The sequence below is a fragment of the Odocoileus virginianus genome, chromosome X, assembly GCF_023699985.2.
Source record: "Odocoileus virginianus isolate 20LAN1187 ecotype Illinois chromosome X, Ovbor_1.2, whole genome shotgun sequence".
Taxonomy (NCBI): domain Eukaryota; kingdom Metazoa; phylum Chordata; class Mammalia; order Artiodactyla; family Cervidae; genus Odocoileus; species Odocoileus virginianus.
In genome coordinates this window covers 30,188,649-30,203,697 of record NC_069708.1, presented here as the reverse complement: position 1 = coordinate 30,203,697, position 15,049 = coordinate 30,188,649, and the positions used below count along the sequence as shown (strand labels likewise).

The 15,049-nt window shown below is 36.8% G+C and overlaps 1 protein-coding gene across 2 annotated transcripts in view; it reads left to right on the top strand.

The window, feature by feature from the left end:
* Positions 1-15,049, top strand: part of ABCB7 (ATP binding cassette subfamily B member 7) — a 139,685-nt gene that overhangs the window by 77,608 nt on the left and 47,028 nt on the right. For both annotated transcript variants that reach the window (XM_070461858.1, XM_070461859.1), the window contains one exon: positions 8,852-8,971. In XM_070461858.1, the coding sequence (XP_070317959.1) occupies positions 8,852-8,971 (120 nt within the window). The remainder of the gene's footprint in view (positions 1-8,851; positions 8,972-15,049) is intronic.

Sequence of the window (15,049 nt, the reverse complement as noted above, 5' to 3'; positions counted from 1 at the left end):
GTAAAAAAAAAAAAAAAAAAACCTTGTGCATGCATGCTCAGTCATGTACTACTCTTTGTGACCCTATGGACCATAACCTGCCAGGCGCCTCTGTCCATGGGATTCTCCAGGCAAGAATACTGGAGTGGGTTGCCATTTCCTATGCCAGGAAGATAATCCTGTACTAATAAATACATCTCCAAGAAAAAGAAATGCAAAAAAGGAAAATGACTGTCTGAGGAGGCCTTACAAATAGCTGTGAAAAGAAGAGAGGCAAAAAGCAAAGGAGAAAAGGAAAGATATACCCATCTAAATGCAGAGTTCCAAAGAATAGCAAGGAGAGATAGGAAAGCCTTCCTTAGTGATCAGTGCAAAGAAATAGAGGAAGACAATAGAATGGGAAAGACTAAAAGTCTCTTCAAGAAAACTAGAGATACCAAGGGAACATTTCATGCAAAGATGGGCTCAATTAAGGACAGAAGTGGTATGGACCTAACAAAAGCAGAAGATATTAAGAAGAGGTGGCAAGAATACACAGAACTGTACAAAAAAGATCTTCATGTCCCAGATAATCATGATAGTGTGATCACTCACCTAGAGCCAGACAACGTGGAATGTGAAGTCAAGTGGGCCTTAGGAAGCGTCACTACAAACAAAGCTAGTGGAAGTGATGGAATTCCAGTTGAGCTATTTCAAATCCTAAAAGATAATGCTGCGAAGGTGCTGCACTCAATATATGAGCAAATTTGGAAAACTCAGCAGTGGGCACAGGACTGGAAAATGTCAGTTTTCATTCCAATCCCAAAGAAAGGCAATGCCAAAGAATGCTCAAACTACCACACAATTGCACTTATCTCACACGCTGGTAAAGTAATGCTCAAAATTCTCCAAGCCAGGCTTCAGCAATGTGTGAACCGTGGACTTGCAGATGTTCAAGCTGTATTTAGAAAAGGCAGAGGAACCAGAGATCAAATTGCCAACATCTGCTGGATCATCGAAAAAGCAAGAGAGTTCCAGAAAAACATCTATTTCTGCTTTATTGACTTATGCCAAAGCCTTTGACTGTGTGGATCACAATAAACTATGGAAAATTCTGAAAGAGATGGAATTACCAGACCACCTGACCTGCCTTTTAAGAAACCTGTATGCTGATCAGGAACGAACAGTTAGAACTAGATGTGGAAAAACAGACTGGTTCCAAATAAGTAAAGGAGTACATCAAGGCTGTACATTGTCATCCTGCTTATTTAATTTATATGCAGAGTACATCATGAGAAAGTGTGGGCTGGATGAAGCACAAGCTGGAATCAAGATTGCCAGGAGAAATATCAATAATCTCATATATGCAGATGACACCACCCTTATGGCAGAAAGGGAAGAAGAACTAAAGAGCTTCTTGATGAAAGTAAAAGAGGAGAGTGAAAAAGTTGGCTTAAAACTCAACATTCAGAAAACTAAGATCATGGCATCCGGCCACTTCATGGCAAATAGATGGGGAAACAGTGGGAACACTGGCTGACTTTCTTTTTGGGGGCTCCAAAATCACTGCAGATGGTGATTGCAGCCATGAAATTAAAAGACGCTTACTCCTTGGAAGGAAAGTTATGACCAACCTAGATTGCATTTTAAAAAGCAGAGAGAAGAAGGCGAGGGTGGGATGTTTCAAGAGAACAGCATTGAAACATGTATATTATCTAGGGTGAAACAGATCACCAGCCCAGGGTGGGTGCATGAGACAAGTGCTCGGGCCTGGTGCACTGGGAAGACCCAGAGGGATCGGGTGGAGAGGGAGGTGGGAGGGGGGACCGGGATGGGGAATACATGTAAATCCATGGCTAATTCATTTCAGTGTATGACAGAAACTACTGTAATGATGTAAAGTAATTAGCCTCCAACTAATAAAAATAAATGGAAAAAAAAAAGCAGAGAGATTACTTCGCCAACAAAGGTCATCTATTCAAGGCTATGGTTTTTCCAGTGGTCATGTATTGGTGTGACAGTTGGACTATAAAAAAGAGCTGAGCGTCAAAGAATTGATGCTTTTGAGCTGTGGTGTTGGAGAAGACTCTTGAGAGTTCCTTGGACTGCAAGGAGATCCAACCAGTTCATCCTAAAGGAGATCAGTCCTGGGTGTTCATTGGAAGGACTGATGTTAAAGTTGAAACTCCAATACTTTGGCCACCTAATGTGAAGAGCTGACTAATTTGAAAAGACCCTGATGCTGGAAAAGATTGAGGGCAGGAGGAGAAGGGGACAACAGAGGATGAGATGGTTGGATGGCATCACCAACTCAATGGACTTGAGTCTGGCTGGATTCTGGGAACTGGTGATGGACAGGGAGGCCTGGCATGCTGCGGTTCATGGGGTCACAGAGTTCGGACACAACTGAGCAACTAAACTGAACTGAACTGAATAAATACATGAATAATGCAGAACTTAATATAAGGACTACTTCCCAGATTTTCCTTGACATTTTATCCCCAGTAATGTGGGAAAAGTCTTCTAGTTACTTTGTAAATTTTTCCATTAGATATCTACTCAGCTTTTTCTTATCTTTTGACCTAGCTTTTTATCAAGCTACTGTTATCCCAACAGTGAAAGCATTAGCTCATTTTTAAGTGTAAAGATATCTTCATTGATTGAATGCTGTCAGAAGCTAGTAGTATTAAAAGAGAGATGAGCATTTACTAGAGCAGTCAGAGTCTTTGATATAAATATTGGTATAATCAAGTGAAGTAGCAACTTAGGATATTAAAAAATTGAAGATTGGGGAGAGAATGGAATAGTAAGCCCTCAAACTTGTTAAAATGAGTTGACACACAGACCAGTGTACAGGAATAAATGAGTTGACACACAGACCAGTGTACAGGAATACCTGGATGACATGGAGAGGCTGTTTTGCAGCTCTGATAACATCCATCATCAAGCAGCCTTGTGATCTTTATTTGATTTCTCAAATTGACCTCCTTTTGGGATAAAGTTTTCACTTACTGGCCGTTGTGAATATAATTCAACTTCATAGTTTTTTTTTAATTATAACTATTAAATTGACTTGGGTACAACTCCATCTCATAGAATAAGCCATTTTTTTATACTTATATCTCCAATAATGTGGGAAAAGTTTTCCACGTACTTTCTAGATTTTTCTGTTAAATATCTACTCAAGTTTCTTATCTTTTGCCTGGCTTTTATCAAGCTACTGTTATCCCTGAGATTATTGAAGTAGTGGTTAAAATCATTCCTTTAATTGCAGTTAGTTATCTTTAGCTTGGATTGAAAAGACAGTTCTTTGGACAGTTTGCTTCTCCTCAAAATTGTGGGCATTTCCAAATTCTCTGCTTAATTAGTTTTTAGGGAGAAAACATTCAGCCTATGACCCACATTTATACAAAACAAGTAGCATCCAAAAATTTTTAGTATATTTTTCTTCCTTTCCATAAGTTTTACCCTAACTCGTTTCCTTCTAAACAAATTCCCTTGATTCTGTAAGAACATTTCTTGCTATTGAAATTTAGGAATGTCTCTAAAACTAGAATTCATATATAAATTCATCAGCTAAAGAAAAAGTGATTCTGTTGTCTTTATCAACAGATCATTTTCTCTTTTCTTACTCCTTCATTTTCCTATCAGAGACCAGATTGCTCCACTCCCTTTAAACAAATGGACTTTTGGTAGGAAAAAAAAATGCTCTTGATTCAGTGCTGGACAGCCTTTTCTGATGAGAAATAAGAAGTTACTGACTTGAGAAGCAAAATGTATTCAATTTATCAATATACGGTTATCTTTAATATCTGAAATTCTACCAGGTGAGCTACTCAGGTGTGTTTTAATTTTTTTTTTAATTGTCCTTTTTGTGTCCTGTCTACATGATTGTTAGCTGTAGGTATTCACTTACAAGAGCTTTCCTGATAGCCCAGTTGGTAAAGAATCCGCCTGCAATGCAGGAGACCCCAGTTCAGTTTCTGGGTCAGGAAGATCTGCTGGAGAAGGGATAGTCTACCCACTGTAGACTTGGGCTTCCCTTGTGGCTCAGGTGGTAAAGAATCTGCCTGCAATGCAGGAGACCTGGGTTTGATCCCTGGGTTGGGAAGATTCCCTAGAGAAGGGAAAGGCTATCCACTCCAGTATTCTGGCCTGGAGATTTCCATGGACTGTGTAGTCCATAGTGGGGTCGCAAAGAGTTGGACACGACTGAGCGACTTTCACACATAAACATTCATTGACAACACTTATGACTGTGAGCAACTATATCTTTCCCTCAGGTCATCCTGTTGAATTGAACACTGCTGCATATAAGCAGTACAATTTGTGGCTTTCTAGTTATACCCTATTGGGTCAGGTGCTTCTGATGTTTCGTTCATGTTTGTTTTTGGCATACCATGCTATGATTGCAGTTTCAGCTCCCTCTGTACAAGTAGATATTCCTTTTATTATTTTTCTTATCTCCCCAGACTCATAAAGCTTATTAAACTGTATATTAATACCAAATAAGTAAATATTTATAAATCTGTGCAAAGTTGTGATAACTTAATAAATCAAGCATTTAGGTATTCAGAGTTTTCAGATTAAAGATAATTAAAGAACTGTATATTGATAAATTGAATACATTTAGGTATTCTTCTTGGAACTTGTCCTTATGTGTTTAAGAAGAGTTAATTCATTAGTTAAATATTTATGGACATTGTGTCTGTTATGAATTAAGCTTCTTTCTCTGACACCTGCTGTTTTGTTTTTGTCCAGCTTGTTTTCACTTACTTTCATCTCTTCTTTGACAGCTTTTTGATGTCTCCAAACCTTTTCTTCCAAAAATGCTTTCTAGGGAAAAAGAATAGGTACAATTTTGTTACCATTCAAAGATCTTAGTGAGCCAGTTTGAATTCCTTCTTTTGTTACTCTTGTGGTTTTATTCTGAATCTAATTGTTTCCCTCTATTATGGCTAGCTAATTCCAGTATATAGATGAGACCTTTCTAAAAACTTTTATTCCTCATACTAATATAGTAGTAGTTTTCTAGTTTAATGGGGCTTAAAGTATCAGGTTTGTGTTTTGAATTTGAGGCTATCTAGCTATGGCAGGAAGGCCACATTACATATGTTAGCAGGGTAGGAAAGCAGATTGACTGCTACTTTTACAGGCCTTTTTAATGGTATTTCTATAGCATTCATTTTAGAGAACTTCTATTGTCATGATATATAGTTATCATGGTTATGTTTTTTAAATGACCTTTAAATTGTATTTATTGTGAAAATTATAAACAGAAAAGTTAAAGAATTTCATAAATAAACATGGTTTAAAGAAAAACTACATTGATTACTTCAGGAATTTTGACCCTTGAGAAAGAATTTTCTTTTCTTAAGAAAATTGGAGTTTTTCCCCCATACTGTAATTACTCCTCACATGGTGTGTTTTCAGATAATTCAATTTCTTATCATTCTTCTTAACCATTTCCTACATTTTCACCTTTCTTTAATAATATGATCTTAAAATGGTGTATATGCTATGCTATATTTGTTGCTCAGTCTGAAATGAAAAGATTAGTTGATGTGAAGATTATATCTGATTCAGTCTCTAAGCTGTGACTAGTCTTTTTTTAGCTTAGATAATCTTTCGTCTTTCAAAATTACCATTGGGTGTCCAGTATGAATTAACTGTGGTAATTTTGAAAGGTGGTGTATTTCAGGATCCATATTGAGGCCTTCAGTTTTTTTTTACTCTTGTGCAGCAGTAATAAGTTGGTTTAAAATACTTTAAAAATATGCCTCAGCCTCTGAAATGGTTGTTTGAATTGGCCTGTCATTATTTTCCAAACTTTATAGTTGATTATCTACACTGCAACTGAAAGGCATGTACTTATAGCCTAATGGACTCATAATGCATGATTACACAACTTCAGAACCCATTTTGTTGAATGAAGTGGTGACATTTTATGCACTATTAAGCCAACTAGGATAATTTCCTTGCTCTTAGCCATAACTTCTCTGTGTCCTTATTGAAGAAATTTTGGGGTATGTTGTAGAAGGTTTTTGACAGGAAAGAGTGTTTCTAAAGATACATGGAAACAAGGCCTTTTTTCCATTATTCCACCAAGAAAAATACGACAGATGAAACTTGTGAAATGGGAGAGTGGTTGAAATGTCCCAGTTTGTGTTATAACACATTAAATTATTTTTATTTAGTAGTAGTTCAATTCAAAACATGAATTTTGAAATTACAGCCTTATTCCATTTTTAAAAATACCCTACCAGTTATGAAAGCTCATATGTGTGATTATATATGTGTGTAAAATAAAGCATTAAGAATTATACTCTCAGCATTTCCTGTCTTTGTAATACAGTTTATTTAAACCAGCTTAAGAAGGTAGTCTTGTTTTCAATAAATATAGACAGTTTTGTTTCTTTTACTATTTACTCCATAAACTGAATAAAACAGACTAGAAAAATAGTATACTGAGCCTTGGATAAAATAACTATAATATAAAAACTGCCCTGTATAATATGTTGTCCTAGGTTTATGTTGACAGTTTCCCCTGATTCTTTGCTGTGCAGATCTACTTGAAATTATCTAACTCTTCCCTCTCAAAATGAATTACATTTTCTTCTTATTGTATGTGAACTACAGAAAATAAGAAAGCAAAAAGGAATATAAAAAATCATCAATGATTCAATGTTAACACTTTAAGGGTATTGCTTTCCAGACCCACTTGTATGCCTGTGTAAAACTCATACACATATAACATTTTTTCCACTGAACATACATTTTGTACTATGTTTTTTTCACTTAACATGTTTCTATTTCACTGTATATATTTCTGAATGGCTATATTTTGCTGTATGCATTCACTGTGACTTATTTACATAATTCTCCATTGTGATCATTTAGTTTAAACCCAGTTTTTTCCCTATCAAAGCAGCATGCAAATAAACATCCTTATAAGATAAATTTTCATGTCTTTGTTTAATAAATATTCACTGACTGCCTACTGTGTGTCAGCCATTGTATATAGTATTGAGTTACAACACTGAGCAGGAGGAGAAGAGGGTGACAGATGATGAGATGGTTGGGTGGCATCATCGAGTCAATGGACATGAGTTTGAGCAAACTCTGGGAGATAGTGAAGGACAGGGAAGCCTGGTGTGCTGCAGTCCATGGGATCACAAAAAGTCGGACCCAACTGAGCGGCTGAACAACAACAGTGAGCAAAAAACACAAAATTACTACCCATGTGGAATTTACATTCTAGCAGGAGAGCAGTTAATCAGGTAATCACATTGCTATATATATAGTTTATAACTGAAATGGATTCTCTGAAAGAAAAGGAATATTGTTCTGTGAGAGAATAGAGCCAAGGATCCTGACTGGGATTAAGGAAGAAGACCTCATTGAGGAAGTGCTGCGTGAGCTGGCAGTTTTAACTAGTTGGAAGGAGTTGAGGGCGAGTTGGTATTACAGAGAGAGAGAGAGATTATTCCAGACAAAGTGAAAGGTATTGTGCAAAGGCCCCATGGCAGGACAGATTATAGTCTATTTTGGGAGTTTGGAGAAAGGTATAATGAACAATGGTATCAATTGTATAAGATAGGACTAAAGAGGTAGCTAGGGGCCAGCCCAAGCAGAGCCTTATAAGCCATGTTATGGACTTTGATCTTAATCCTAAGATTGATAGGATGCCATTGAAGAGTTTTAAACTGAGAACAATATTTCTTTGCAGGCTGAACTAATTGGACAAGGAGCAGAGTGGATGGGAGGAGATCAGTTAGGAGACTGTTGCAGTGGTTTGTGTGAGAAATGGTGATAGATTACACTTGTGGTGGAAATAGAAAGAACAAGACAAATTCAAGAGATTTTCAGGAAGTAAGATTGATTCAACTTGGAGAATATTCATATGTTTTTAAAGCATTAAATTCCCAGAAGTGGAATTCTTGACATAAAGGGCAGAATTATTTTCAAAGCTTAATGGCAGATATCAAATTACTTTGCAGAAAGATTATTTCAGTGCACTCTCCCATTAACAGTTATTAGAGTACCTATTTCCATACACTTTCACCAACAATGAACATTAACTTACTTTTCTTTTTTAATATGTTTTTGAGAAATTGAGTAGATACTTCAAGTTTTAAAATGGGGATTATTTCACCAACTAAAATAATATAGTAGTTTGAGAGTGTACACACACTGATCTTATTTTGGCTTTGGGAAAGTGTGATTTTGATTCTTAATATTCTGTTTCCAAATGCTGAAACTAAAATAAAAAGATTTATTAATGGGAATGTTGCCTTGGGAACTTGGGAAAAAGAAAAATGTACAGTAGATTTAAGTCAGATTAAGTATGACTTGAAACATATGGTTTTGTTGAATTTTTTAAATAATCCTAACCCAACTTCTGTTCTGTATAGTCAATCCCAAGACTCATACTTTACTAAACACTGTATTGTAACTTTGCTCTATCATGAGTTTGGAATTAGGGTTCCAAAATATTTTATATAAACATACAGATAAAGAGTGTGTGTATGTATGTGTGTGTGTGTGTATAAGATTTTGACCATGAAGATGAAAATATAGAAATGTTTCTTAAATCTTATATAATATTTTGATAGCTTAGTAGATAAGAAATAAGTGTACAGTATATGAATAACTTTTTGGCAATATGAGGATTGCTATAGCTGAAAGTAAGAAATAAAGAGAAATAAGTAGCTTTTGAAAATCTGTTGAATTAGTTTCAGTTTAAAGGATATTGACCTTAGATTCAGAATAAAAGTTATATTTGTAATGTTTTTTGTATTTTCCTCAAATATTTATATAATTCTACATTACTAAACTATACTTATATTTGAATGACATGTTATACTCTCTGCTTTGTTCTCTCTTCCAACAGTTAAAAGATGTTGATACTCGGAAAATCATAAAAGCAATGCTTTCTTATGTATGGCCCAAAGACAGACCAGATCTACGAGCTAGAGTTGCCATTTCCTTGGGATTTTTAGGTGGAGCAAAGGTAAGAATAAGAAGAATTATGTTTTGTTTATTGCTATAGCTAAGAAATACCATGACATTTTCTAATAATGAAACTCAGACTGATATAAGCCACATTTGGAGTAGTAGTTTCAACATTTAGGACCCTAATTTATGTAACTCTTCTGTGCAGTCAGCAGAAAATTATATGCTAATGTCTGATTTATCTATGGATCAGACTTATAACAGCCTCATTTTAATGGAATTCACTCCACTCAATTCAAACCTTTGTAAGATGCAAGATCATTGGATGTAACAAAGCAAAAGAAACTATAAAAGAAGCTCATCAGAGTCCTTTGGCTCTTATTGATACATATTTCTGGTAAGCTTAGTTCTCAGTTCCTAGTAAATTGAGAAGAGGATGAAGACATTTTAGGCCCATTGATAGTCATAAGTGATAAACAGCAGTGTGACATGAAGGGGGGAAAAGGAAAAAAAATAGAAAAACTTAAAAAAAAAAAAAAGGCCAAAAAGCCGGGCATTTTGGTACAAGACCTTGATGCAAGGAATGATCGAGGGCAGGAGGAGAAGGAGAAAACAGAGGATGAGATGGTTGCATGGCATCACGAACTCAATGGACATAAGTTTGAGCAAGCTCCAGATGGTGAAGGACAGGGAAGCCTGGCATGCTACAGTCCATGGGGTTGCAAAGAGCTGGACAAGACTTAGCAAATGAACAACAACAAGCCGCCTCAATCCATCACTGTGCAGTAACACATTTTAATAAGGCAAAGTTAAGATAATGACTGGGTTTTTAAGAAAAACTCTCAATTCAGATTTTAAACTCAGTGAAGTCTATTATCTTTAGGTACAGTAATAGTCATTTGTTGTTCAGTCTCTGATTCGTGTCTGAGTCTTTACGACCCCATGACTGCAGCATGCCAGGCTTCCACATCCTTCCACTGAGTTGGTGATGCCATCCAACCATCTCATCCTCTGTGGTCCCCTTCTCCTCCTGCCTTCAATCTTTTCCAACTTCAGGGTCTTTTCTAATGAGTCACCTCTTCGCAGCAGATGGTCAAAGTATTGGAGCTTCAGCATCAGTTCTTTCAATGAATATTCAAGGTTCATTTCCTTTAGGATAGACTGGTTTGATCTCCCTGCAGTCCATGGAATCCAAGTCTTCTCTAGCACAATAGTTTAAAAGCATCAGTTCTTTGGCCTCCAGCCTTCTTTATGGTTCAGCTCTCACAACTATACATGACTACTGGGAAAACCATAACTTTGACTAGACGGACCTTTGTCAGCAAAATAATGTCTCTGCTGTTTAATATGCTGTCTAGGTTTCTCATAGCTTTTCTTCCAGGGAGCAAGCATCTTTTAATTTCATGGCTACAGTCACCATCTGCAGTGATTTTGGATCCCCCCCCCCCCAAAATAAAGTGTCTCACTGTTTCCATTGTTTCCCCATCTATTTGCCATGAAGTGGTAGGACCAGAGGCCATAATCTTAGTGTTTTTTTTTATAATGTTAGTTTTTTGAGTGTTGAGTTTTAAGCCAACTTCTTCACTCTCCTCTATTACTTTCATCAAGAGGCTCTTTAGTTCTTCTTCACTTTCTGCCATAAGGGTGGTGTCATCTGCATTTCTGAAGTTATTGATATTTCTCTCAGCAATCTTGATTCCAGCTTGTGCTTCATCCAGCCTGGCATTTTGCATGATGTACTCTGCATATAAGTTAAGTAAGCAGGGTGACAATATACAGCCTTGACATACCCCTTTCCCAATTTTGAACCAGTCTGTTGTTCCAGGTCCAGTTCTAACTGTTGCTTCTTGGCCTGCATACCAGTTTCTCAGGAGGCAGTTAAGGTGGTCTGGTGTTCCCATCTCTTTAAGAATTTTCCACCATTTGTTCTGATCCACAGAGTCAAAGGCTTTAGTGTAGTCAGTGAAGCAGAAGTAGATGTTTTTCTGGAATTCCCTTGCTTTTTCTGTAATCCAGTGGTTTTTGGCAATTTGATCTCTGGTTCCTCTGCCGTTTATAAATCCACCTTGAACATATGGGAGGTCTCGGTTCATGTACTGTTGAAGCCTCACTTGGAGAGTTTTGAGCATTACTTTGCTAGCATGTAAAATTATTGCAGTTGTGTGGTAGTTTGAACATTCTTTGACATTGCCTCTCTTTGGGATTGGGATGAATACTGACTTCTTCTAGTCCTATGGCTGCTGCTGCATTTTTCCAAATTTGCTGGCGTATTGAGTGTAGCACTTTCACAGCATCATCTGGATTTTGGATTTTAAATAGCTCAGCTTGAATTCCATCACCTCCACTAGCTTTGTTCATAGTGATGCTTCCTAAGGCCCACTTGATTTTGTACTCCAGGATATCTGGCTCTAGATGAGTGATCACACCATCATGGTTATCTGGGTCAATAAGATCTTTTTTGTATAGTTCTTCTATGTAATCTTGCCACCTCTTAATATCTTCTGCTTCTGTTAGGTTCATACTATTTCTGTCCTTTATTGTGCCCATCTTTGCATGAAATGTTCTCTTGGTATCTCTAATTTTCTTGAAGAGATCTCTAGTCTTTCCCATTCTATTGTTTTCCTCTATTTCTTTGCATTGATCACTTAAGAAGACTTTCTCATCCCTCCTTGCTGTTCTTTGTAAGTCTGCATTCAGATAGGTATATCTTTCCTTTCTCCTTTGCCTTTTGCTTCTCTTCTTTTCTCAGCTATTTGTAGGACCTCCTCAGAAAACCATTTTGCCTATTTGTATTTTTTTTTCTTGGGAATGGTTTTGATAAGCGCCTCCTGTACAATGCCATGAATCTCCATCCATAGTTCTTCAGGCACTCTGAATATCAGATCTAATCCCTTGAATCTATTTGTCACTTCTACTATATGATTGTAAGGGATTTGATTTAGGTCATACCTGAATGGCCTGGTGGTTTTCCCTACTTTCTTCAATTTAGGTCTGAATTTGGCAATAAGGAGCTCATGATCTGAGCCACAGTCAGCTCCTGGTCTTGTTTTTGCTGACTGTATAGAGCTTCTCCATCTTTGGCTGCAAAGAATATAATCAATCTGATTTTGGTATTCACCATCTGATGATGCCCATGTGTAGAGTCATCTCTTGTGTTGTTGGAAGAGGTTGTTTGCAGTGACCAGTGTGTTCTCTTGGCAAAACTCTGTTAGCTTTTGCCCTGCTTTGTTTTGTACTCCCAAGGTCAAGTTTGCCTGTTACTCCAGGTATCTCTTGACTTCCTGCTTTTGCATTCCAGTCCCCTATGATGAAAAGGACATCTTTTTTGGGTGTTAGTTCTAGAAAGTCTTGTAGGTCTTCATAGAACTGTTCAAGTTCAGCTTCTTCGGCATTAGTAGTTTGGGCATAGACTTGAATTACCGTGATGTTGAATGGTTTGCCTTGGAAACGAACAGAGATCATTCTGTCATCTTTGACATTGCACCTTTGACCATTGTTTATGGTGATTTTACTTTTTCCTTAACTTTGTTCTTCCATGTCCCAAATTGTACCTTTGGATGTTAAAATTAAATGATTTCAATTCCCTAATGATATACAAGTCTCTGTGAAAATTCAGGAGTTTAGCAGATTATTTATATATATATAACTTCAAGTTTTTCATCTAGGAAAGAAAAAAGTTTTGTGAGAATAAGTTCCTTTATTTCTCTTGAACTTAAATTCATGGATACTTTGTAGTTATTTCATATTCATTTGTCATATGGTTATAATTTAGTAAAAATAACTAGTTTCTTAATATGAAAGTTCATATTGAGTCACTTTTTATGAAATACAATATCATCTAGCTTTGTTTTTAGATAATTCCAGCCCCTAAGGGAGCTGGATGTAGTGTGATCTGTGATACTGGCTTTATTTTTAGTATACATGCAATAAAATATACTCTGTTCGATTTATAGATCTATGATTTTTACCAGGTATATATTTGTATAATTACTGTCACAGCATGGCCCAGAAAAGTGTTATCATTCCAAAAAATCTCCTTTTTGCAACCCATTTGTAGATATATCCTCTTTAGACCCCTAACTGCCGGTTATCACTGATTTGTTTTTCTATCACTGTAGTTTTGTCATTTTGAGAATACCATATAAATAGAAAGATAAAATATATAAGCTTTTGAGTTGGCTTCTCTAATTCAATGTAATGTCTTTGTCATTCATGCAAGTTGCTGATTCTATCACTAGTTTATTCTCTTTTATTAATGAACAGTATCCCATAGTTTGGATATACTTGAGTTTATTGATCCATTTACCTGCTGACGGACATTTTGTTTCTTTCCACACTCCTGGCAATTATAACTAGAGTTGCTGTAAACACTCAAGTACAGGTGTTTGTGTGAATCTGAGTTTTCATTTCTCCAGGATAAATACTTAGGTGTGGAATTGCTGGGTTATGGTAAGTGTATTTTTAACTCTATAAGAAACTGCCAGGTTAATTTCTAAAGTGGCTGTTTGTCTTTCCACTAGCAATATATGAGAGTATCAGTTGCTTCACTTCTTTTTATTGTGCATGCATGCTAAGTCACTTCGGTCGTGTTCAACTCTTTGCAACCCTTTGGACTGTAGCCCCCCAGGCTGTTCTGTCCCTTGGGTTCTCTAAGCAAGAAAACTGGATTTGGTTGCCATGCCCTCCTCCAGGGCATCCTCCAGACCCAGGGATTGAAAGACTCATGTCTCCTGCATTGGCAGGGGGTTCGTTACCACTGGCACCACCTGGGATGTTGTTCCTTAGGTTGATGCAAAAGTAACTGTGGTTTTTGCATTGTTGAAATTTACCTTTGATATTGGAATACATTCTTAAATAAATGTGGTTATGTTATACATCATATTAATGCACATCTCTCGCTTTATGTTTTTTGCTGATAACTTATTACTTGCTGTTTATTTTATATTTACTTTAAACTATGGAGATGATGTTAGACAAAAATCAAATTCAAGTGATTTTCTTATTCAAGTTCAAAATGGGTTGTAAAGCAGTGGAGAGAACTCCAAACATCAACAATGCATTTGGCCCAGGAACACCTAATGTATGTACAGTACAGTGGTGGTTCAAGAAGTTTTTGCAAAGGAAACAAGAGCCTTGAAGATGAGGAGCATAGTGGCCAGCCATTGAAAATTGACAGTGACCAGTTGAAAGCAGTCATTGAAGCTGATCCTCTTACAACTACATGAGAAGTTGCTGAAGAACTCAGTGTCAACCATTCTATGGTCATTTGGCATTTGAAGTAAATTGGAAAGGTGAAAAAGCTCAATAAGTGGATGCTCCATGAGCTGACCAAAAATTAAAAAAGAGTTGTCATTTTGCGTGTCGTCTTCTCTTATTCTGTGTAACAACAATGAACCATATCTTGATCAGATTGTGACACGTGATGAAAAGTGAATTTTATATGACAGCTGATGATGACCAGCTCAGCGGTTGAACCAAGAAACAGCTCCAAAGCATTTCCCAATGCCAAACTTGCACCAAAATGAGGTCATGGTCATTGTTTGGTGTTCTGCTGCTAGTCTGATCCACTACAGCCTTCTGAGTCCTGACAAAACTATTACATCTGAGAAGTATGCTCAGCAAATCAGTGAGATGCACCAAAAATTGCAATGTGTGCAGCTAGCATTGGTCAACAGAAAGAGCCCAGGTCTTTTCCATGACAGTGTCTGGCTGCACGTTGCACAACCAGTGCTTCAAAGTTTGAATGAATTTGGTTATGAAGTTTTGCCTCATCCATCATATTCACCTGACCTCTCATCAACTGATTACCACTTTTTCAAGTATCTTGACACCATTTTTGTGGGGAAAATGATTCCACAGCCAGCAGGTGCAGAAAATACTTTCCAAAAAAGTTTGTTGAATCCTGAAGCACAGATTTTTATGGTATAAGAATAAACAAACTAATTCCTCATTGGCAAAAATGTATTGATTGTGATGGTTCTTATTTTGATTAATAAAGATGTATTTGAGCCTAGTTATAATGATTTAAAGTTCATGGTCTAAAACCACGATTACGTTTGCACAAACCTAGTACTACCCTTAGTATCATCAGGCATAGTGCTTTCTTGTGGCTTTAATATACCTTTCCCTAATGGCT